Here is a 25,298-nt window from a genome sequence, read left to right on the forward strand (position 1 = left end):
GAGTTTTTCCCCTTCGAAGTGGAATGAAAAGGCTCATGGGTGAAGCTAAAAGAGACGTGGGGGGATGTTCTGACTTGTTCAGCATCACCTCCTCCCTGATGGCTCAAGTGAGCTGGCTGCTCAGAGGGGAAGGAACAGGAGGAAAAAACACATCCATGGGAGAGAAAACAGGAGAGGGATGTGGGAGATGGAAGGAGAAAGGGAGGGAGGTTCTGGTTCCAGCGCAGGGTTGGTGCTGGAGCGCCTGCAGCAGGATCCTGCGGTGGGTCGGTCGCTGCAGGCTTGGCGGGCAGGGATGGAGCTGCCGGGGCTCTGCCATCCCCAGCCACACGGGGAGGGGGCATCGCAGCCAGCGTCCCCCCAGCTGCGGGGAGCGAGGCGTCACCAGCCCTGTCCTTCCTGCGCGAAAGGCGCCCTGCAGGTGTGAAATACAGACAGTCCCCTCCCAGTCGCTATTTCTGCTGCCATTTGTTTATCTCGCCTGACTTACTGGTGCAAAATCTTGCAATCGTTAAATTGGCTGAATGGGAATGAGTTTTCTGTAACCGGTTCTTCATGTGGAGGGGGCTTGATGAGGGACGTCTGCAGCTGCTGAGTCAAAGCTTCTGACCTTCCCTCCCCTGCAAATGCCTCCAAAAGGGCCTGGGACTGTCCCCGACCCACAGAAATGCAGCGGGAGCACGATTTCGGGTGTATCTCTGGGCGAAACCAGGCTGTGCAAAGCAGCCGCAGAAGTGAAAATGGAACTCGAAAGCTGGGGGTGGCAGGTTCAGAGCAGCTGAAGGACAAGCTGACTTATTTTTGATTGATGTTTATATCTGAACTGGCTTTTCTCTGCCCTAAATAGCAGCACCGGTGACATTTCAGCAGTGCCAGGCAGGGAGGTGTGGCGGGGGCGCGACCGCGTCCCCCAGCATCCCCCAGATTGGGAAGCTCACAAATTGTTCCCTGGGGGAATTTCAGCTCTGATTTGTGCTCCTCTTTGCCCACTGGGAAGTTTGGGCTGTTTTGGTGAGAACAGGAGCTGCTTCATGGTGAGGTTTGGGTGTGCTGGTGACCGAGGGTCTCCGGGCAAAGCCTGGGAGCCAAGCAGAAAGCACAGTCCCAGACACAGGAGGCTGGCACCACCGTGATAAACATAATTATTCCACAAGTAATAACACAAATAAAGATAATTAGTCCAGCCTGCTGGAACAACCCTTGTGCCGCCCGGCCCTGTGGGATGGGGAAAGGAGCGGGGGGATTTATTCACTGAGAGAGGCTCGGAAAAAGGAGAATCAGGCGGCGAAGCTGCAGGAGGGCAGGCGCTGGGGACGGAGCTGTCACAAGTACAAGTGCCAAAAAGAGGAAACCAAAACCGCTGGCTCTTCACGGCGTCAGCCACCCCGTGCGGTAACGCTGGCTGCCGCCCACAGCCGCATGAACGCGGAAGGCAGGAGCGAGGGGCTGGCCCAAACCTCCGGATTTGGGTTTTTGCTCCCTTGCAGGGCTTTGAGCTGCCCCAAACACGCACCCCACCGGCCCGGCAGATCTCTCCAGAAGAGCTGGCAGACCACGCATGGGTGATGCCACCACGCATGGGTGATGCCACCACGCTGGAGCGGCCATGGCTCCTTCACAACCGTTCTGTGCAAAGCGAGTGTTATTGGAATGTACTGGGAAGGGGTCCTGAGAGAAGCTCTGTCTGTGCGTTTAAAGGCTCTGACTTGCCCCACAGGAAAACTTAGAAAAGATTGTATGGAAAAAACCTTCCGGCTTCTCCTAACCTTTGGGCACTTGCTATCTATGTATTGTTCTTTTCATGCGTGTCTTGGCAAGTGATTGTTTAATCCTACGATAACGCAAGAATTCTGCCATGGCAGCAGTTCCCGAGGTAAGAGAGTCCTGATGGCCTGGGCAGGACCGATGGAGGGAGGAGACACAGCAGTAACCAGAGTTTTGTCAAAGGGAGCTCAAGTCGGGTCTCCATTAGCAGCCCATGGACACCATCTCCGGGGCTCAGCATGGCCGGGTGGGCAAGTCAGGCTTTCTGGGGCTGGGGGGCTCATCCAGGACCCAGGAGTGTGTTTGGCAAGAGTCTGTGCTCTCGAGAGGCTGAAGATCTCACCAGGACGGGCTGGGAAGTGGTTTGCACATGTCACTGGCTCAGAGGCAGCTCTTTGTTGCTACTCTTTATCTCCATTGCATCTTCCCCAAACAGCGGAGCAGGACACAGACACACGCAGTCAGTCCAAAGGATAGAATGAGAGGAAATGGCCTCAAGTTGCAGCAGGGGAGGTTCAGATTGGATATTATGGAACGTTTATCCATGGAAAGGGTTGCAAAGCACTGGAACAGGCTGCCCAGGGCAGTGGTGGAGTCACCATCCCTGGAGGGTTTTAAAAGACGCAGAGGTGAGGTTCTCAGGGACATGGGTTAGTGCCAGATTTAGGTTATGTTTGGACTCTATGATCTTAGGGGTGTCTTTGAACCAAAATGATTCTAAGATTCTGCAGAAACCCAGCAAGCGCAGGCGGGCTGGGCTGTGGCATTGAACAGTTGGACTCGATGATCTCGAGAGTCTCTTCCAACCACAAGGACTCTCTGGCTCTGTGATGCCGCCTGGCCAGGCGCTGCCATCCCTGTTTTCAGCACACCGAGGGTCGCCTGTGCTCCCCGCTTGCCTGAAACGCAGCCAACAAATTCAACCTTAAACCATAAGTTACAGATGTTTTTTTCCTCTTGTGCTTCCTGGCTCTGGTCAGCTCGGTTAAAAGGAACTTGGGGTGGAGAAAAACCTTCCCATTAACCACAGATCCTTCACCTGCGATCCCTCGCGCCCCGGCTTGTCCAGCAGCTGTCAGCTCTTCATCCCCGCAGCTCTTGAGAAATCCCAGAGCTGAGCTTCCACCCCAGTAAACAAAGTCCGGTTGTGTTTTTCTTATGTGACTCACCCATCAATCTGCAATTGCTCAGGAGTAATAGAAAGTGCCTGGCGAGGGACAGGCCTGCCCGGCGGGCGGCTGGCAAAAAAACCCCATCGTTATCCTCCTTCTTCCAGCTCCATACTAATAATTATTATTTTTGACCCAGAAAGGCCTGAGGACAGAGCATGGAATCTATTTCCGTACAAGACATCTTTAAGGCATGACATTTCCCTGCTCCTTCATTAAATTAAGTGCTATCCTCCTTCAGTGGCCTGGCTTTTTGAGTCCTGAATCAGACACACCATCTGATGAAATGTTTTGCAAGTAAATAATAACTAGAACCATATGCATTAATTTGAACAACCATAGGCACGGTAAAAACGGCAGGAACCACACTGTGCAGACAGAGCAGGGGATTAGGATTATGCAGTTAGAAAACTGTATTGGGTTGGAACCAGGTTGATGTGGTTAAGAGTGGCTGGACTTTGGTGGTTTACATCTTTTGATTCACGGTCGCAGTTTTCATATAAATGAATTTTGCAACGTTTATCATGGCAAGGATAATACTGAACCAGGGAACTGAACTTCATAGCATTCCTCTGCTCTCTGAAAAAGAACAATTCCTTAGCAGAAGAGACAAAAAAAATGAATATGCATGAATTTTATGCTCAAGGGTGTTTCCTCCGGGTCACAGATTTGACACAGCCCAAGGGAGAGGAGTTTGCTCGGCCGCTTCCTATATTGTACCAGTTCTGTAAATAACGGAAAGTGCTTGTTCCTTTAGTCTGGCACTTCTCACCAGCTCTTTAAAAGGTATATATATTTATATACATACATGTGCACACATCCACAGTCCACACACAGCGTTTTTGGAAGCCGGGTGTTTATTGCTGATTTATTTTGCGAATGGTTTTGGCAGCAGGAGGAACAGGCACCTTCCTGCTCGCCTGCCTGAGCCGATCCCAGGGGCTCCAAGGCTGCGTCTCCTTTGTCTCGGTGAGAGCGGGGTTGCTGTTGCAGTGGCTCCCAGAGCAGCTTCCCTGCTAATTAAGAAGAAGGGAAAGCAGCACAATGAGGCTTGACGAGCACGGGGGAATATTCCCAGCCTCTGGAGGGACCACACAACCACCCATGGGAAGGGGTCCTGTGCACACCTGGGCTCCCCAGTGCCTGGCAAACATCCATCAGATGTGAGCTCTGGGCTTCCAAATTAAGATTAAAATTAGTAGCACGTGTCAATAATCTCCAGCTGTAACTGCCAGGCTCCTGAGTAAATTACGGACCTGCTCTCACAACCAGCTTCGGCCCAGAGAGACATGGGTTTAAAACAAAATCTTTGAATATCCAAGGGAAATCACCAGTTTTAAATGGGAACAGACACATACAAAACCAGTTTTGAAATGAAGAGAAGCATAATGGCACCAGCCACATAAATGAGGAGAATCTCAACAGGCGTTGGAACAGGCTGCCCAGGGCAGTGGTGGAGTCACCATCCCTGGAGGGGTTTAGAAGACGCAGAGGTGAGGTTCTCAGGGACACGGGTTAGTGCCAGGTTTAGGTTATGTTTGGACTCTATGATCTGCTTGGCTTTGGCTGTCTGCCTGATAGACAAGAGAGGCAAATTTCAAGCAGAGAGAACCAAGGGGTATAGTTGTTTCATATACAAGATGTACGCGTGTTTGTACTTTAGAACGAGGAGAAATCAGAGATCTCTTGCCCCCGGAATCTCTTTGGTGAACCGATGCTCCCGTCTCCAAACCGAGGAGCCGTTCCCGAGCCGGACGGGCCCTGTGCCCACGCAGGGACGGGCGGTCGGGCTCGGACGTGGGAGGTTTGAGCGAGATGCTCTGTGCACAGCCCGGCCTGGGCAGCCCGCGGCCAGAAAGACTGGGTCCCTTCTGGGAACAAAGGACGCCTTTTGCTGGGCGTGTTGTACAGCAGAATCGTGGCAGCTTGTGCGGCTTTTAGCTCCCTGACCTTTATTTAAATGAAATGCAGAGTAATTTGTATCTAAGTGGAGTTGTTCTGTCTCATTAGCGCGATTAAATAGATGGCAGAGCGTTACTAAGTTCATTGTCGGAAAGACTGTTGCTTAGTAATTTAAACTGCAATAATCTCATTATTCTGTCTTTTTGCCTTAACGATGGCGGCTCTGTCCTTAGGGGCGCATTGGTGGGCTTGCATGCAAACCCCAGCGGCGGAGATGGAGAAGTCAGTCGGGGTAAAGCGGAGCGGCGGGAGCCTCTGGGACTTTGCTGTGTATGTCTGAACGAGACTCTTGGTGGTGTAGAAACAACGCATGAGCTCCTGTGAGCCTCCTCTAATTCCAGGGCTGAGCAGATGCTCTTCATCTCCCCCGTCACCGGGGTGAGGGGCGATGGCACTAAAAGCCGCCTGGCAGCCAGGCCCTGGCTGTGTAGGAAAGGATTACCTTGCTAATAGAATAGGCCCAGGCAGCATTTCTCAGCAAAGCATATTTTATTAACCATTTTGCAAGACTGGGTGTTCTACCTAATGGTAGGCACACGGAATAGGGCAAAAAGATCACACTTACATACCCAAAAAAATCCCAGCCACAAATTCCCCTCCCTGTTCCCCATTGGTTGGCCCTGCAGGTTTACAGACCACCCCACCCTGCCTCAGTTTACCTGTCTCATTCATCTAATTCTTAACAACCCCCTCCTCTTATTGATTTATTTAAAATATGGATTCCTGGCTCTTTGGCTACCCTATCCCCCTATCTTAACTTTTTAAATACTGTAATCAGTTTGCATTCCAGGATTCGTTCAAAGAGACTTTGTTTTACGCTAAGGATGCACAGTCTGATGTCTCTCAGTCCTTCCTGCCCTGGCTGGGGTCAGGCACCAGTTACCAAGCTTTGTAAAAACAACATTTCTCCTTCAATGGCTCCTTACAGTTGTGTCCGAACTAACAGCACACCTTGCACACCAACAAATGGCTTTCTGGTGGGCAAAGTTAATGAGAGCCCCGTCTGTGGCTGCTGCGAGCCAAGCAGGCACAAACCGCTCCAAAGATCATTAGGGAACAGGAAACCGAACCCATCCTGCACGGGGCGGAGGGGCCGGGCCGGGGGCCACCAGGGTGCTCGGCTGGGACAGCTCTGGCGGGGACGTTCGCCTCACAAAGGTGGAGGCCACGTCCCGTTTTCTCTTCACAGAGGGGGAGACCAGGCCTCGTTCTCCCCACGGCCCTGCCTCCCGGGCCGGCCATCGCCGCCTCCCCACGGCTCCCGCGGAAGGAGCGGGCGGCCAGGCCAGGATGCACCGCCGGGTCCCGGGCCTGCGGCACCTCCGCCCGCCGCGGCACCCCTAGCAACAGCGGCGCTGACGGCCGCCCAATCAGTGCGCGGCAGTGCGGACCCAGCCAATAGGAAGGCGGAGCAGGCGGGGCGCGCTGGGGCGGAGGAGGGCCGGCCCCGCGCCGCGCCGCCATCTTGATTCCTGAGGAACAAAAGAGGCGAAGCCGCGGCTGGTGCCGGCCTGACATCAGGTAACGGGTCCGTTCCGCCGCCCCGCGCGGCCTCTCAGCGAACCCCTTTCTGGTCCTTCCCCCTCCCTCGGCTCTGAGCGGGTGGCCGGGGCTGCCGTTGGCGTGTGAGTTGCGGCGGAGCCCTCCCTGTGCAGGCCCTGGCCCCGGCCCCGGCCCCGCCCGCCGCGGGAGGTCGGTGCCCGGAGCCGCGGTGGGGGGGCGACTGCCTGGCGTCCCGCTGGGGATGCTCGGCGGAGCTTCGGGCGGGAGGAGGGGCCTCGGCGGGCTCAGCGGGCGGGGGAGGGCGCCGTCCTGGTTGCACCGCAGCGGGGAGGCAGCAGGGCCCGGTATCACCCGGGATGCGGGTTTGCCCCGGGGGCGGGTAGGGCAGCACCGCTCACGGAGCATCCGCGTTCGCATCGCGCTCCCTGCCGGGCCTTGCCCACCCCCGCGGGCTGTGCGGGGCGGCGGGAGGGTCACCGGGCCCGGAGTCCTCGGGCAGCTCAGCCCGGAGGTCGCAGTGCTGCGGTTTTGCGTGACCTCGGAGCTGGTTGTTCCCTGGTGTTACTCAGCAGTTCTGCCTGAATCATAAGACGTCGGTTTTCCGTCTTGCCCGGGTGATGGATGTGCTGCAGGTTTGGCGGCCGTTGCACACACGTTTCATTACAGAATGGCAGTAGAGTGCTTGGGAGGTGTTGCGTCACTGGACAAGCTGCTCGCAAATACTGTTTTTCTGTGTAAAACGGAAATACTGGGTGATGTCTCATTACGAGCTGTTTTGAGCATCACAGATTTATAGTAGCTTGCTAACGTGGATTGCGGCCCTCAGGCTATTAAACAAAAACACTTACCGTTGAGGCTTTGGAATACTGCTTAAGAAAATAAACGTTATCGTTGTTGATAGAATAACAACCTGTTGGTAGTTACGCCCTGATATGTCCTTGGCCTTAATTCCACTGTGAAAAGTACTCGTGTTTAACACCGATACCTTTCCTGATATATGCTGGAATTTAATTGCCCTCTCCTTCTGTCCTGTCTTGGTTTTTTTGACACAGTGCCGCATACTCAGGTGTTTTAGAAATGCATCCAGTGCCTGTGTGCTTTTTAGACTCATGAACGTGTACGAGGGTGGTTCTGTATCAAATATTGTAATTAGAAATTTTGCTTTAATATTTAGCTCTGTAACAAAGTTAATGTGAGTTAGGTTTAACTTTTCAGCCAGCTGGTGTGTTATTGATCATTACCCAACATGTAACAGTGAAGTGTGAGCAGAGCAGTTCAGATTTGACACTTGGGGATAAAGGGTTCTAGAGGGATCAATTAAATAGTTATTCTTTAAAATCTTTAATTCTTTACTGCCTGAGCACTTTTAGTGAATTGAATTAGATAAGGTCTGGGGGAGTTCTGGAGTAACTGATATTAAATGTCAGTTGCTTTTGTTGATTCTCATCTGATGGTGTTTGGAAATGGGGAGACAGCTGAGGTGCTTCTCTGGGAGCTGGGGAGCAGTTCCAGATCCAGAAAAGGCAAAACAAGTGTCTCCTTGATATTGATAATGCTTCTGATGCTGTCCTGCCCAGGGACCTGCGCTTTGGTGAGAAGGGCCCGGGCCGAAGGCAGGGTTGTGAAGTGAAGCATGATTTGATGTGTTTTATAACGCCAAAGCGAGGTGGAGCGTCTTCCTTTTTGATGTAGTCTGTTGGTTTCCTTAATATTTCTACACTAGTGCTTGAACACAGAACTTGTGTGATGGGTAGGAACATATTCCAAAAGTTCGGATAAGGCATCAAAAGATTGGAAGGGCAGAAATTGGGTTGCGACTAAAAATTTTGACTCAAATGCAGTCTACCGTACCCAGAAGTGTGGGGGTAAGAGCTGAACTGTGGCATTTGAAGATTAGCCTGATATTTTATATCCGTAATAATTCTTGTGTGTCTAGCGAGCATGGGCTAGAGCCGTTATCTGGAAGCTATCAGGTTTTTACACTGGTGTGTGGAAAAACTTGCTGCCTCTCATTCAGTTCATCCGCTTATCAGTTGTTGAATTTGATGCTTGGCTCATCCCTGTTGGCAAGAAGCTGCGGTTGGTCTCCAGGCAACGCAGGTCCGGCTGAGCATCTCTGTGTCTTGCTTGAAGAGATGAAAATTTTCCATTGCGGGGAGAGGATTTTTCCTCTCTCGCTAATTCTTTTATCTGGCTTTCTGTCTTGTGCAAGGTTATTGTATCTTTGAAACAATATAGGGATGGCTTTCAAATATTAAGAGGTTAAATTTTAGAGTTATAAGGTATAATTGCAGATGTGTGTTTCTGTAGCTTTTGTTAGAAATATCTCATTAGAATGTTATTTTGGACCTTTCATAATAACTGTTTTGTTTCAAAATAATTCTTTCTTTCCCCTTTTTTTCAAAAAGCTGGATGACATAATATCATGCACTGTAAGTAGCTGGAAATTTCTCCTGCAAAGTCTGGAATACTGCAGACATAATGGAAGGAAAATTGTTTGTTCAAATGAAGGTCTGACATTGGTTGTGTTTAATTGGGTGTTTAGGAGCTTGAAATCATCAATGAAAGCCTTTGCAACTGCTCGAATTGTGTAGCACTAAGTCTTTGAAGCCCTGACTGTATCTCAGGAAGATGGGCTGTGTCAGAATAAGGTAATCATGATCTTTCTAATAGGTACAGAAAGTACTCTTGCTCTGCTGTTATCAGATACTCAATCTGCAGTGTTTGATGACTCTGTGTCTGGGTCTGGTGCATATGGAAGATTGTCTGTTGGAGATGGTTGGAAACAGTGCCCAGTTTTCCACAGAAAATCACACTTAGAAGAAGCAAGAAGCAAAAATGTTGATTTTATTTTCTTGAAGGACAGAGGGCTCTGAGCATATACGAATAGCTGTGCAGTGCTGTAATGCAGAAACTTTATCAGGAATTGTGAGTGCTGCCTAATTTTATGCTTATTGAAGATTACATTTGCTTTTTTCCTTTTTCACATTTATTTCCAGAAGGATGTTTTGGATATATAGGAAGAATGTGAGGGCAGCTGATTTTTTTTTTCCAGTGACATGAATCAGATTAATGTAGTTCCTTGTTGCGAAGGTGAGGAGTGAGACCGCTGACATGATGAGCATCATGGTGATGTGTCTGAGGTGTTAGCTCTTTTAGAAGATTGATTCAATTTAACTGAAGATACGAGGATGATGGATGTTGTGCTCATACTGAAATAACTAGCGTTACAACTGGGAATCTGCTCAAGCTAATTTAGGAAAAAAATTGGATCTGGCTTAATATAACCAGTCAGTTTTCTGAAGAGACATCTGTGAATGCTAAAGTTGAGGGGATAGTTCTAGATGGGGAAGGAACACGATGTTTTTGGAGAATCATTTCAGAATTCATGGAAACGAGAGGCCCCTCAGGAGTGAGGAGAAATGAAGGAAATGCTGATGGAGCTCAGTTGTGTGCTGAGAGGAGCACTGTCTTTCATTTCTGTTGGAACAAAACATTTCTCATGTTTAAATGTAAATGCTGGATGGTGATTTCTTGTTTTAAAGTACAAACAGTGATTTAACATCACTATGCACAGTTTGCTTCCAAAAAATAAAATGATCTTTCATAAGCCTGACTTTTTTTTCTTCCCTGACAATATGCTGGTCTTTAGAAATACAGAATTGGAACATGAGCACAGTGTGGATGGCTGTGCTAATTTGCAGGTTTTTGAAGAGAAAATGGGTTTTTGGCAGTCATCCTGTCTGAGTCTTCGCTTTTGGTTAGTGATGGTTTCTCTTTGAAGACAGTTATGCAAACCACCCTTTCTTGTGCTGTGGGGTCGCTGGCTGCTATGAAAGTTGCCTATAAGGCAACAGATGTGTTTAAAGGAGTAAGAGCTACTGTAGTTGTGTCCCTTTACCTGGGCTGATGCAACTGGCTCTTTTATATCATTAAACATATTTCAGTCTGCAGAGGGGATGAGAGCAATACAGTCAAGCTCCTGCAAAAGCTTCCTTTTATAGGTTACTGAAATTGAAAGGATTTTTTTCAAGTGTTTTGCACTGCTGTTTGAATATGTAAACTGTATGAGATTAAAACGGATTAATTATTTGACACTGGTTATTATGGTGAACCCGTAATTGGCCACAGATGGTGTACTATGAGATCACTGAAAGATGAAACATGAAATACGTAAACATTTTTTTAAAAAAAAGCATTTTTGAAGTACCGTGCAGGTGTGCTTGTACAAAAGGTCCTTGTCCATTCTGCTAGGGAGAAACCGTGTTTAAAATGAGTTACATTTGCTGGGGAAACGTCCATGACCTCCTTCTCGCTTTTGTTGTGTCACATCGGAGTCTTGTAAGACTCTTCTCCTGTCTTCACTTGCTTATTTCCAATCTGCTGCAGTTTAGCAAGCAGCACAGTGAAATTATTCTTTTGTATTTTGGGGGTTTGAACTTCTATAGTTGCTCAGTCATCCTAAAAGGAACTATATGTTCAAGGTCTTAGGACCCAGTTATTTTTGTAACTTTTGAAGGAAAGAGCACATAGAGATCACTGAATCATATGAACTCTTTAAGATGCAAGTCGGGGTTGTGTTACCTGATTTGAGATGTGCTTTCAGTAGTTTGAAGTGTTTTGAAACATAAATACTATTTTAAAAGGTATCTTAAATGCATATAATGAACTTGAGCTGTTCTGGAGCAAAAACTCCCTCTCTTGTGATCATCAGAAATCTTGGAACCTACACTTGAAGAACGTAGTTAAAAATGTGTACGGGCAGTCTGACTATCTGAGCTACTTTTTGACCCTTTTCTACAAAAAGGGACCAAACATCTTCATTTGAAGTAGGTTGATGGTATAGATGAGTATACACATACAAGGGATGCATGAAATATGGGACTGCGTTTTGAGCACCATGCTTCCCATAACAGTTTCTTTATAGATGATCTTTGCTTTGTGCTCCTCTGGAAATTTTTGCTGAGGGAGTTAGACCGAGTTGCAGGATTTGGACATCTAAGCTTAAATTTAATAATCTTGTCCTGTGTGCTGCTTGTGCTTCTCGTTTAAAAAATATTAGGGATTGGGATTTCTGAAGGAAATACAGGTGGAGAAAATCTTTGTGCAGTTCAGTGAATGTGACCTTTGAACAGGACTGGACAGGTGTTCTCTTGAGCAAATTCTCATATGTGGTAAATTGGTCACAACACAAGGGTGTCACAAAGATATTGTGTTCTTTTATTGAATGGCTAGAAATACAGTTCCCAATCTGCTAAATTCATGGTAATGACCAAGGCATAGCCTTGGATTTATTTTAATCTAATTGCTGGAATTTCTGGCGGGTTTTGGTATCTTGAATAACACTTTCGTGTATGTAATCCACAGAATTTAGCTCTTGCTGTCATATTTTCAGAAGATTAGAGGCTGAATGCTATTTTGGTTTCTCCACGACAAAGGCCAGTATTGTCTTTTTATAGCAACTAGTGGTTTTAGCTGCTGGTGACAGAATACTCTTTTAAGATGGATCCATTTCTAAATAGGAAGTTTAAGTAGCTTAGTTTTGGTGGTTCAGGTTTCTTAGTTTCCATGGCATTTTCACTTGGAAAAGAGGCTAGTTCTTAAATTACACAATCCCTAGAAAAACTGCATGGGTCAGAATTGCATGCTCTTTTCTGGCTGAATATGCTTAGTAACCTGTAACTTAGCTTTATTTTGGTTCTAGGGAGACAAAATAGCTTTACTTAAGAAGTAAAACTCTGGCATTTCTCCAGAGCTTTGTATATGTAGTTGTTAAGCTTACAAATTACAGATGGCGTAGGGAAAGCTGAAAGCTGTTGCTTTTTGAGATGCTGAAATTTGAATTGTACTGAGCACATAACCTCCTCGCTGAGATTTAAGAAATTCCTGCTGAGAGTTTCTATGCAGCTTCAGTTGAGAAAATCTAGAAGCTCTTGGAGACCACCTTGGTGCCTCCCTTGCTTTTCCAGACAAAAGCTCTGGGGAATTGGGTTTTTCCTAGTAAAGTACAGCTGGTTTGGAAGAGATAGGGATAATGATTGTGCATGAAGAACAATAACAGAACATTATGCAACTTTTTTTTTTCAGCTTGTTCCCTTAATATGTTATGCTTAGATATATCAATGTTCTATAACTCGTAATATCATCTGCTAAAGTTGCATTCAAAAATCTTTCAGATATTTGCTACAATAGGTGGCTGTGCAGCTGTGGGCTTAAGTTTACAGGTATAAGTCCATGTCTTAACCTGTGTAGCAGTGTTTATTTCTCATAGTAACTCCTGCTGTGTTTGGGTTATGTTTAAAGGAAGACAAACCTAGAGATCAGTGTTTAGAAAGTCAAAGGAAATAGTGGGAAAATGTTGCTACTTTAAAACAAAAAAAGTTTTATGCTGAAGAAGTACACATTTTTTACATTTGTCAGCATCTCTGTGCATCGTCTTTCATTTCTGCATTATAGACAAAATTTCTACTGGATAGACCTGATTCCCTCTTTACAAAAGTGATATGTTGAGCTGTTAAATGCTTACAAAAAAACCCTACACACTATTTCAGCTGTGTTTGGCTCGTCGTGTGCCAGTGATAGATGAGCTGTGGCACAGAGCATGGAACTTGCTTAAATTGTTGTTGGGTCACATAAGGACTTGTAAAATTCCTCTAAATATTCCAGCTTGACAAGTGTGTTGTAGGTTCCTAAAATGTGTTTATTCTGCTTCAGTCATGAAGGGTCATTCCCTTTGAGCATTGTAATGACTTATGAACTCAAACCCGAGGCACCTTTTCAGTTTTGTGCTTGAAACAGGTGCTGAGCTCTCACAAACTTACCGTGCACTTCCCACATTGGTGTTTGCATCTTCTTATGTCCTTTTGCAGCTTATATTAGTAACAAATTTCTTCCTGAGTATTCTTCTGCTTGAAGCAGCTTTCTCTTTGGCTTCTCTAATGGGTCACTAATACTTCTTTTTTTCCTCCTTCTGTTTGGGCTCAGCTTTGTCTGGTTCAGCGGGGTTACAGCATCCCTGCCCCTTTCCACAACCCCGAGACCTGAGGAAAGGATGGCAGAAAGCTTTGCCTTGCTATTTCTGTCTCTGTAAAGCTGATTTATGGTTATTTGGAGCTGCAGGTACTGACCACTCAAAGTCAAAAGTCTGCACTTGAGAGAACCCAGTTTTAACAGATGAGTTGAGAGGGCAGATCTGCATCACTAATTCTGCTATTATGAAGTTTTGGGAAGAAGTGTTAGTTTTGAGGTTGTTTTGAAGGAAGGAGCTGCTGCTTAATTGAGACCTGCGGTCTCCGGAGGATGTGTTCATTAATGCCATTATGCATGGGACTGAGCTGAGAATCTGTAATACCTTCCAAAGCATGCTGTCAACTGAGATTAATATTGAAAGTCTGAAAACATCAGTTCATTGTGATATTTTTTTAAATGGTCTTTGTCACATGTGAATGAGAATAAGAGGTGTATACATGTCACTTCTGTTTCACAAGTTTAGGTTTTAAACATCTTTTGCTGCTTACTGTAAGAATGACACTGCTCAAGCTGTTGCTGTGTCTAGACAAGTTTTTATTTACTTCCTCCGAGTTATGTCAGATTTTTCTTTTAAAATGCTTGCCATGTGAAGGAACAGTACATCTGCTTGTTTTGGCTGATGTGTCCTTTGAACAAAAGATCTTGGCCAAAGGCACTTAAAAGCACGTAGGAGGAAAAGGGCAGGGTACACTGAGCCTGCATTTGGTATCTGGGAAAACTGCCTAAAAACAGCTGTTCTGTGCTCTTTTTTGACCAAAGAGCATTGAAAACAAGATGGGTATAGAATGGGAAGAAAGGCAGCGAAGAACTGCATTGTGCTTGTGCTGCTCAGCATCAATGCCATGTGAAGCTGCTGGTCTTGGGTCAAAGTTTTTATTTCTAAGGAAGTGCAAACAATTTGACTTGTGGGATTGTTTATGGAAGTAAGGTATTTTTATAAAGGAAAAAGTGCAGAGCATTTCTGATGGGCATTACAATTGTGCTCCAGGTCCTGAGTGGCAAGATTCCCAGTAGTAAGTAGAGCCAAAATGACAAACAAATCCTGATTGATTGTGGCGGTAATGTTAAAGTGTGCCACAGAAATAAACTTTTAAGATCTTACTCAAAATTTGTTTGCGAGTGAGAAGAACTTCATTGGATGAAAGCGAACCGAATTTATTAGGTAAACAGTGCTTCTTGTCTTGAAAAGCTAAACTATATTAATTGTTCAAAGTGCAAACTAAAATCTGAATACATTAAAATCTAAATTACTGATTGTGCAAGCTTGCTGCTGCTTTCTGGAGCGCTGTTGCTGTGTTCAAATCATATGCATTACGGGTTGATAAGAAAGCAGTAAATGCTTTGCACAAATAAGGAGTTTAGTTAAAGGCTTTATAGCAAGGAGCTACTTGCTCCCACTGTTCAGCAATCCCCATGCACACTGTTTTATACTGCGTAGCTGTATTAAAACAGTTTTTTCAGCAGGGGCACATACTACAGGAGATAACACTGCCTCGATATTTCATAACTGATATTTTTATTATATCAGAGCTATAAAAAACTTGCTTTGTTATCCCTCGGGTGGGAAGTTAAGCTGCGTGATGTGCTGCCAGATGTTGCTTTTTCAGGAAGTGGTGGAGTCGCCAGCGTAGTCCTGTCCCGTTCTGTGCTTGCCAGTTCCATTGCCGAGTGAACGTGGTGCACCACGTGCAAGTGTTGTCCAGAATACTTGGGAATTTATGAAAGCAAACAAGCTGAGCTGATACTAATGAGCTCCCTGAAGATGCTTTTTGCTAGACAGCAATTTCTCTAGCGTAAACATCTACAAGGCTTAACTCCTGATGCAACCCTGATGCAGTAGGACTTGGACTAACTATGTATTTGAGGTTGAGGGATGTTGCAAGGTACTTTCTCAGTTTGAATCACTGCAGCTGCCGATCAGTGTCCCTACATTGGGGTAATTAGGAAGGCGGCCACAGAATGGTAATGCTGTCTTGGAAAGAGTGGCTCTTGTGATGCTGAGGTACCGTGATGCTGTTAAAAGTGGCTGTGCCAGCGTCAAGCTCTGGCACTGCAAGATCTCGTGCAAAGATAACTGTGCTTCCCAGGAAAAGCCAGCAGACTTTTGGCTTTCCCTGGGAAATTCCAGAAGACTGGAGGTGGTATCAGCTCTAGGAAATCTAATGGAAACTCTTGGGACTTTAAAACCGCCTGGCCCTGCATGGAGTGGGTGGCAGTTAGCAGATCGGTGACTCCAGAGCACTCACAGTGCCACCTTCTGACTGTGGTGCCTGCAGAGCTGGGCTGGCCGGTGACAGAGGTCAGGCTTGGGGACACACACGGATGGTCATGTGCGATGGTGCTCAGCTTGGCTGTACTTAAATAGGTTTTTGAACAAGGCTTGTGGCGAGGCTGGAACTGAGGGGCTTTTGTCTGTGTATCTCCAAGTTGACAAGTTGTTGAGGTAGATGAGAAACTTTGGTCCCTTCAGTATGAGAAATACCAGGAAAGTAGTACAAACAGAAATGGGAAGTTTGCTGATTTTGCTCTCATCTTAAAGTATAAATACAATATCAGAAGACAGTATTGGTTTTAGGAAATAAGATTCCAGATTAAATTTTACATAATCTTGCAGAGAGGGCCTGGGTTTTGTTCTCTGTATTAAATAATTCATTAAAAAAAAAAAAAAAGCTGGTACTTTTTTTTTTTTTAAAGGAAACAAAGCTAACTGGTGTGCACTGAGTAAAACTCTATTGATCTGTTATCCTTAGGTGCAGTAAACATTCCAGGAGCTGGAGTTCACCTGATCGATCTGTTGTTTCTTTGAGCAGCCTTGTTGTTTAATTCACTCTCTGCCCTCTCGTACAGCCCATGCCGTAGGCGTCCGTCGTCCTGTTTGTGCCGCTGCGTTAAGCCCGCAGGTCTCTGCGTTTCCAGTTAATGTAAAGCTGTTAGATATCTAAGGAGGACAAATAAAAATAGCCCTGTGACCTAGAACACTTTGTAGTCTCTTTGAATTAAGTGCATTATTGTTCGTGTAATGATCTTCAGACAAAATAAGTACGAGGTTGTTTTTAGCTTCAAAAAGTTAATCATTAAAGCTCAGGTCTAAAATTAGAGCAACTTGACTTAAAAATTTACTGGAATGTCCAGACCAGGACAGTCATGGTTTTGGGTTTTTTACCTTTGCTCCTTTAATTGTGTATTGAAGTGCAAGTTGGATGAAACTAGAGGCTGCCCAGAACAGAGCAGTGTGTAGTCACAAGGTACAGTAGCAGACCCTTTGGATGCAGGTGGCACAAAATACTCTTGTCTTCTGCTACATTTATGCAAAATTAAGGTCTTGGAAAATAGTGTAGTAGTATTGTTTCCATGTGAAAAGTTAGCATCTATTAAATATTAAATATCTGAGATGTTGTCGTGAGTAAAACAGTGAAATAAGTGCCCAGCCTGGACCTGAGGTTTCCATAACAGCTGTCGTTGTCTGGAGGGGAGGAATCGTAACTGGGTTTAATCGGGAATTTCTCTGTGCTTGGTTAGAACCGTGTAGTGCGGGGGAGGGGAGGGATCGCTGGGAATGCTTATGCGTCTGGCTCCGGGAAGGAACGCTGGAGGGCGTTAGGTGTTACTTGAAGTAGATCTCGGTCAAGATTTATCGTCAATGGGTTTTAATTTAAAAAAGGAAAACAAAACAGGCACCAGGACTTTATCCCAGCTCACCCTCTGCCCAGCGCCGCCGATGCGCATGCGCGACCAGGCAGAGCGGGGCGACTCTGCCGCTGGGGTGTTGGCCCCGCCCCACTCCGCCCACGCCCCGCCCCTCGATGACTCCCATTGGCTGCGGTGCGCCGAGGGGCGGGGCCGAGGCGATACTGTCCGGCTGCCCTCCGAGCGCACCCGCAGTCCCGCGGCGGCAGCGGCGGCAGCTCGCATTCTCTCGGCTCCCAGGAGCCTTCGCCGCCGGCTTTGCCAGCGGCACCGCGTCCCAGCGGCTCTCTGCTTACTGACGGCCAGGCGCTCTCTTGTGTTTGTTTTAACAGACTTTTCAATTGGAATAAACACCTTCAGGTCTCGGAGGCTTCTGGCTCTGAACTGCCTTCACTACTGTCGCCGCCTTCTGTCTAATGTGCTACAAGGATGAGCCCAGCATTTGGAGCTATGGAAGTGGACCACTATTCCAAGGGAGTCCTGCTCGAGCCTTTTGTCCACCAGGTCGGAGGACACTCCTGTGTCCTCCGGTTTAATGACAAGACCATCTGTAAACCCCTTATTCAGAGAGAACACCAGTTCTATGAGACTCTCCCAACAGAAATGCGTAAATTCACTCCACAATATGAGGGTAAGTTACCAAACCTTAGGATGACGTTGGGCTTTTTCTTTCTGTAAATGCAAGTGTGCTGTGCTCTCTGTTATCTCTGAAATCTCTTCTGTGTGGAAGAGATTTTAGGGTTTTCTTTTCATGTATTTTGATGTTGTCTGAGGCAGGCTGTGGAGATGCAGGGTGGAAATGCCTGCCATGGTGTTTGGGCTGACTAACAGCATTAGAGTAGAGCTGCTCTGCTGGTGATAGCCCATATATCCCCCTTAGGCACAGGTAAGTAGCTAACAGCTTGTGAATGTTTCCAATCATTCTCTGCTGCTTTTTTTGTCGATTTCTATTTTTTTTTTTCCATTTGTTTAATGTTTGTTTATGGAGATTGGGTAAAATTGGTTGACAGTGTTTTGTGTAAGCTTAGTTTGTGGTCTCTTGTTCTTGAATTTCTCCTCTGACTCTCGTTTTGATCACAATGAATACATGTCAGTAAGGTGTCTTGTTCAACATTTGCGGTGTTGTTTCTGCCATTAAGGAAATGAAAATTCATGGCATTTAGGCAGGCAAGGATCAAGTAGCCGTGATGAGGCTGAGTCAGATGTTATGTAGGAGTGGAAATTCCAGTTCTTCTAAGCATTGTGCTAGTTAACAGAAACACTTTTCTTTCTCGTTGCTATTCCATCAACTGCTGCCTGGTGATTAATAAATAATATGTCTTAATCACTTTTTTTGAATGGAGTTGCTTTTTAAAGCACATTGATTTTAACAACCATAAGGGTGTTGCATACTGTTGGTGAAACTGGTGGAAGACTTCAGAGGAGATGTTTCAAAGTTAATACGCCCTGCTTGTTTACAGAGACTTTTTGACATGTCTGACTACAAGTTCTGTTGGACTGGAAGAAAACTGTGATCTTTGAATGATACTTCTCAAAATGTAATAGAACGATTGTACTAGTGTATATGGCTTTTTGGGCAATGTGGGGAGGGGTTTAGGGGTAAGGGGCCTCACTTGGTCCATCTCTGTTGTTTTTTCCAGGATAAAGCCAAAGGCCATTGGCTATCTGGCTGTCCCCTTTTTTCCTGTTGTCCTTTGTGGCAGCAGGACTGTCACTCGGAGCTTCTGCGCTCCCTGTCCCTCTACCGTAGGTCTCGGAGCCGCCTGCCCAGCTCAGAAGTGCCCGTCACTCGCCGAGACCTCTCCCCTCTGGCCTAGTGATGAGCTGCAAGAACTGTGCAGACTGATAAGAGAATAAAGAGAGGACTGAAAAATAAAATAGAGAACAATTCAGACAATTGTTATGGCTTCATTAACCAGTGACACTTGCTAATGTAGCACCGAGTGCATCTCGGAGCGCTCCACTAAGACAAAACGCTGTGCAGTGCTCCAGAGACTTGAGGGATGAGAAAAGAAAATTACTTTCAAAATTCACCATGTTTCTGTACCACAAACAGATCTGTTTTGTACTGCGTTTTTGTTATTTATTTCACAAGACTGCTGCATAACGCGTATCAATAAAATATATTCCAAAAAGGAGAAGAAAATGTGTAATTAAACGTGGTGATTCTAAGTGGAAGCTTTTGGACTAGTTTCTGTTGTAATGTGAAATTTCCTTGTTTTGCTCTACTTGCACATCTTCCCTTTTCCCTGAGGATCTATTGACCCAGTCTTGTTTGAATAAGTGCTTTTTGCTTTGCTGTCACGCAAGAGTTGAAGCTTTTGCTATGGGTGGTTTTTTTGTGCAGGTCACATTTCACTGCAAAAGGTGTTAACAAATGTTCTACATCTCACTTAGGGTCAGACCAGTCAGGTTTTTTAAATTAATAAAAACTTTTATTAATTGAAATTGTCTCCTGTTATTATTTGATTCTTACTTGACTGCATCAGAGAGAGAAAAGAACCTTTTGCTTCATTGTTTTGTCAATATGATAAATTGTCTTTTGTGAGGTGTTATTTTTGTCTAGGTCCTTTGATATTTGTTAGGTTGGCAGATGGGGTTTGGCGTGTGGCGAGATAGAAACTAAGGACCAGGGTAAGAGAAAAAAAGTTGCTATATTCTTAGTGTAAAATCGTGCGTTCTAAAAGGCTTATTTGTCACTTCAGCAATTCATAACTCTCTGTGTCCTTTCTCTCCTCAGGTGTGGTGTCAGTGAGCTTTGAAGAGGATGAAGATGGAAACTTATGTCTAATAGCTTATCCGTTAAATGGGGACCACAATAATTTAGAAAACTTAGATAATTCTGACTGTGAACCCAAAAGTAAGCTGTTACGATGGACTAACAAAAAGACAATGTTGTTAGAAAACGAGAAGATATCTAAGGAGTGGGTCCGACAGCACAGGAAAGAGGAAAAAATGAAGAGGTAAGTTTGTTGGGGGAGCTGGAATGTGGAGCATTGAAGCAAAACGTCTTTTGCTGTCAAATTACAATCCGGTTTCTGGAATTCCATAGAGTTTTCCAGAACTATTTTACTTTCGTTTTCTTTTCTTCTCTCGTTTCTTTTTTCTTTTTCCTGACCCTGTCAGTACAAACGGGTTCAGTGGTGAAACCACTATGTTCTCAATCTGGTAGCACGTTGAGTCTTTTCAGTATGTTTTTGCTGTGGTCAATTGAAAAAGGTTTCCCAATGTTGTTTTTGAAGCCTTTGCAAGTAATAATAATAATATAAAACCTGCAAAAGCACAATAGTTGTATAAAACTGAAAAAAAAGTGTTACTCTGTATGGCATACTTGTGTAGCCATCCTGCTTTATCTCTCTTAGTGACGTTTTCCCCCTCATTCATTTATGTTAATTGTGCCCACTGTAAACTACTGAGATGCATTGTGCCAAAAACAGTGACCTTAACAAATGGTAGGGCTGACAGCATATTGCTGCTGCTTCTGTTACTTCTGTGGAAGTAATTCACACTGGTAAAGAATATATGAGGAGAGCTACTATGTGTTTTGTAACGTATTTGCCTATAAGCTAATTTATATGGAAATAGTTTTATTAAGATTAAAATATTACTGGTGGACAACTTGTCCAGTTATGCAGAAAGCAAAATCAAGCTTATGCTGGCTGTTAACGAAGGTGCACAAATGTAAAGCTAAATCCACTGACAACCTCTTTAAAGTGATTATTTTCCTACTTGACCTCTAATTTGCTGCTTGGTCTTGTTTTCTAGTCACAAATTGGAGGAAGAATTTGAGTGGCTGAAGAAATCTGAAGTCTTGTATTATACTGTAGAGAAAAAAGGAAATGTCAGTTCCCAGTTTAAACACCACAATCCTTGGAGCATGAAATGTCACCAGCAGCAGTTACAGCGAATGAAGGAAAATGCAAAACACCGCAATCAATATAGTATCCTTTCCTTGGAGCAAAGGAATGAGTTGGGCTTTGCTTTTTATTCCTTGAACGTGCCAGATAAAAGTACAGCACAGCCTTAATCCAGAGAGGCTCTGAAGTCGTGATTTATTTGGTGACTTTGAAGTGATCGCCCTTACTTCCCAGAACACGGGCTTTTCCAGCATGTAATAAAGCAGCTGGGCTAGGAAATTCAGGTAGCTTAATCCAAAAAAAGATCTTGCTGTATGCAGGCTTGGATGCAACCGATAAATCCTGCAAAAATACCAATATCTGTATAATTGGGTTAACAAATTCCTCACGTGTGAGGGAGTTCCGAGGAATGGGTCACTAGAACATCTCTGACTACTAAACTGCTGAGAACGATGGAGAGCACTTCATGGCTGGTATCCTCACCAGCTCACTGTAGCTGATGATGAAATGACCCAAGTAAAGTGTGTGATACCTCTGGAACAGTTTTACTACGAATATTCTGAAGTAGGTTTTTAACTCTCTGTTCCAGAGGTGATGTGAAAATGCTTCACAGTTTTTGACTGGTAACTGAAGCACACAAAATCTTAATTTCCCCCTGCAAAAAAAAACTCTTGCTAGGCAGGAAGTACTTCGTAATTCCATGTCTGTGCCTCAGGTGCCAAATTATATTTCTCCAAGTCCCTGTTTACTTTCTTTTCCCCACTTAATATGGAAATTCACCTGTCTTCTCTAGAGACCAGTGAAACTGAAACTGGATACATACACATGGCATAAAGCAGAGTGGGTAACTGTCATCTTTCACTATTATATACTGGGTGTGGTTTAGGTCTGCTTAGAATTAAGACTGTGACACACTAAAATCTTTGGTGAGGGTTTTAAAACCTGTATTCCTCATTGTGTGGATGGTTCCTTAACTAGTCAGAATTCATTTTGTTGGAAAACCTAACATCTCGATACGAAGTACCGTGTGTGTTGGACCTGAAGATGGGGACCCGCCAGCACGGGGACGACGCATCAGAAGAGAAGAAGGCGAATCAGATCCGCAAGTGCCAGCAGAGCACGTCGGCCGTCATCGGCGTGCGGGTCTGCGGCATGCAGGTGAGTGGAAAACCACTTTTGTGGAGCGCAATAGACCCATCTCTGATTTCTTTTGTTATGTAGTCAGCCCACATGTTGCTGTCTTTGGGATGCTGTGCTTAGTTTCCTTCAGCGAGAGGAACGAGGTTTTTGGGTGGGGTTTATCAGTCGAAGGTGGCAGCGCTTACAGGAGCAGCCTCTGCCACGTGCTTTGCTTCTCTGAGTGCGTAAACAATCTCCTGCACGATAGCAATTCAAGATTACGTAGTGAACTTACTGATTAATGTTTCGGGATGGTGTAGGAAACCGCTGGCAGGAGGATCTGCCAGTACCTGCGTTTTGCATAAGGCATGTGCAGATCTGCCAGAATGTTGAGAAGCGATCGGTTCTGTCTTGTAGACTTGGAAAAGCCACAGATCTTCCACTGCTTCAAGTAGGCGTGTTGCAGGCAAGAAGTGGCTTGGTAAATGTGATAAGGCTCGTGGTCAAATAAGGAGATAGAGTTGCCTGGACTTTCACCTGAGTTTTTTGTTTACTTGTTTCTGTATTCCCAGAGTAACAGATGGGAAACAACTTGTTTGTATTCGAGGCTTTTCTGGAGCCTCTCTCTTCCTGTCTGGTCGATTCCAGGAACTCCAGCAGTGTTTGCTGGGTTTTGTTCCACTGTTGGCATGCGTGACATTCAGCTCCCTGTTCAGCTTCAGGGAAAAGCACGAGGCAGAAATGGAAGCGATCGTGTGCTGGGGTCTGAGCGGGGCCTGCTCATTGTTCCCGCGCTCCAGAACAGGGACTCTGGAGGCACCCACTGTCCTGACTTGACCCAGGTGTTGAGGCATCACCAAGCCGTGTGGTGGATGGACTGTCCTGTAGGAAGGGATCTTCCCACAGGAGCACCCGCTGTCTTTAAACACACAGGATTTTGGGGCACACTGTGGTTTTCTGTCGGTGTTTGGTGTCACTTAGAGCTCAGCACTCGGTGCATCGGCTGCTGTGCCTGGGAGCAGTGGCTGGTCAGGAGCTGAGTGAGTGGCTGCGGTACAAGTTGCAGCTTGACTGTGCGGATCTTGGCTGCAGCTTTCCCAGTTTCACTTAAACTCCTCATTCTTAAATTCCTGGTGGTAAAGCCCAAATCTGAACTGAAGGAAATTTCCATTTCCTCCGTGCTGAGTTCCACAGACACTGCTGGATCTGTTGCTGCAGTTTCTGTCATGATGCAAGAAAAATTGTAAGAGAGTAGTATCTCATCTTGTAAAAGCTTTCTGTAGCATGTCGCTGGGTTTTTTCTTTCCTGCCACCCCCCCTTCAAGGCTCTGTGTCAGTATTACCAGCAATTTCAGTTATTCCTTTTCTTCTGTGTTTGTATGCGCAGGTCTACCAGGCAGGCACTGGCCAGCTGATGTTCATGAACAAATACCATGGAAGGAAACTCTCAGTCCAAGGATTTAAAGAAGCACTTTACCAGTTCTTTCATAATGGCAAATACCTGCGCAGGGAACTCTTTGAATCTGTTATCAAAAAACTGACTGAACTCAAGTCTGTCCTGGAGAAGCAGGAGTCTTACCGCTTCTACTCGAGCTCCTTGCTGATCATTTATGATGGGAAGGAAAGGCAGGAGGTCGCTGTCGACTCGGACCCGGAGGACTTGGAGGATCTTTCGGAGGAATCTTCGGACGAGTCTGCAGGAGCGTATGCCTACAAACCAACCGCTAGTACTGTCGATGTCCGCATGATAGACTTTGCCCACACAACCTGCAAGTACTACGGAGAAGATAGCGTGGTGCATGAGGGCCAAGACACGGGTTATGTTTTTGGACTTCAGAATTTAATAGATATTATTAAAGAAATAAGAGACGAAAGTAGCGAATAAACAGTGGGGATGCACAGCAGTAGAAAGCACTATTGTGACTCTTTGTATTCCAGAATTATTGGCCACTTTCTGGTGGTAGGAATCTCTACAGGCTCTGCAGGGATGGTCCCGTCAGAGTCAGACTTGTTCAGAGGGCATTTACTTCCATTGGTGCTGGACCTAGCACTGGCAAAACTTGGTATCCTTATTTATTTTAACTTTCTTAAACATTCCATATTTGATTACTCAGATACCTCTGTTATCCCTGTGTGTATACGTTCCAATAAAATTCTTTTTGTTCATTGTAAGTGATGCTTCTGTTGTTGCTGGTGCCCGAGGAAGAGGTGAAGCTCCGAGTTCTCTCTGGTGTGACCCAGAAGCAGCGTGTGAACAGCAGCCTCCAGTTGCACCGGGGAGGTTTAGATTGGATGCTGGGAACAGTTTCTTCCCCAAAGGGCTGTGGGGCATTGGAACAGGCTGCCCAGGGCAGTGCTGGAGTCACCATCCCTGGAGGGCTGAACAGACGGAGATGAGGTTCTCAGGGACATGGGGCAGTGCCAGGGGTGGGTTATGGTTGGACTCTATGATCTTGAGGATCTCTCCCAACCAAATTGTTTCTAGGGGGGCTCCAGAGGTCCCTTCCAACCAGAATGATGTGACTTAGATAAGTGAGAACTTTTATCTTCGAAAACATGTTTCCTGTTTCAGGATCTTGTAAACTCGATCTCATGCCATGGAACCCATTTCTAGAGAGGCTATTGACTCTTTTTAATGTAAGACAAACCAAAAGGTGTAAAACTCCTCCAGGATCGGCTGCAGTGGCAGCAATGAGGGGGGAGCTGCAGAGCTTGAACCACTTTGAATCTTCCTTGGGACAAAGAGATGGGAATGAAATGTTTGAAAGTGAGAGCAACTCCAAACCACTGGTTGTTCTTTTAAGAGGAATACTTATTCATTTAACCGTTTTTAGATAGATTATTTCTCTCCTGGTGAAGCTTGGAAGTGATCGGGGTTGTGCAAAAGCAAACCAGGTGTGCAAGTGCCACGGTAAGTGTGGGAGTGTTGCTGCTTGTTGGGGTTGTCCAGGGTAAAGCAGCAGGTTTAGGTAGCAATGGAGATTTTTGGGGAGGTGGATGATGCCGGGATCGTCTCCCCAGCCCGTCCGGCTCCCCGCGGGATGGGTGGGATGTGATGGGGAGGCTGCAGATGTGCTGCAAGGTCACCCCCTGCCTTCCCCTGCAGCTTCAGTTTCCTATTCCCTGGCTGTTGCTATCGAGTTCTCCTGATCAAAGTCTCTCTGCTGGCTGCCCCGTGTTCTCTTGGACTTGAAGAGGCTTTTTACCT

General features: G+C 45.8%; 1 protein-coding gene across 1 annotated transcript; it reads left to right on the forward strand.

Annotated features, from left to right (window-relative positions):
- The first annotated feature begins 6,295 nt into the window (after nt 1-6,295).
- IP6K2 (inositol hexakisphosphate kinase 2) lies at nt 6,296-24,262 on the forward strand. The gene is made up of 6 exons (XM_065845632.2): nt 6,296-6,416; nt 17,447-17,745; nt 19,855-20,077; nt 20,880-21,055; nt 21,954-22,129; nt 23,478-24,262. Exons 2-6 carry the CDS (start codon nt 17,544-17,546, stop codon nt 23,973-23,975), a joined length of 1,275 nt encoding a protein of 424 aa, XP_065701704.1. The 5' UTR covers nt 6,296-6,416; nt 17,447-17,543; the 3' UTR covers nt 23,976-24,262.
- The last annotated feature ends 1,036 nt before the right edge of the window (nt 24,263-25,298 follow it).

This window comes from Patagioenas fasciata, chromosome 10 (genome assembly GCF_037038585.1).
Source record: "Patagioenas fasciata isolate bPatFas1 chromosome 10, bPatFas1.hap1, whole genome shotgun sequence".
NCBI lineage: Eukaryota > Metazoa > Chordata > Aves > Columbiformes > Columbidae > Patagioenas > Patagioenas fasciata.

Coding starts and splice junctions, on each gene's coding strand:
- IP6K2 (XM_065845632.2), top strand. CDS start 17,544: ATGAGCCCAGCATTTGGAGCTATGGAAGTGGACCACTATTCCAAGGGA. Junction 21,056..21,953: donor AAAACACCGCAATCAATATA/GTATCCTTTCCT, acceptor TTAACTAGTCAG/AATTCATTTTGTTGGAAAAC. Junction 22,130..23,477: donor TGCGGGTCTGCGGCATGCAG/GTGAGTGGAAAA, acceptor TTGTATGCGCAG/GTCTACCAGGCAGGCACTGG.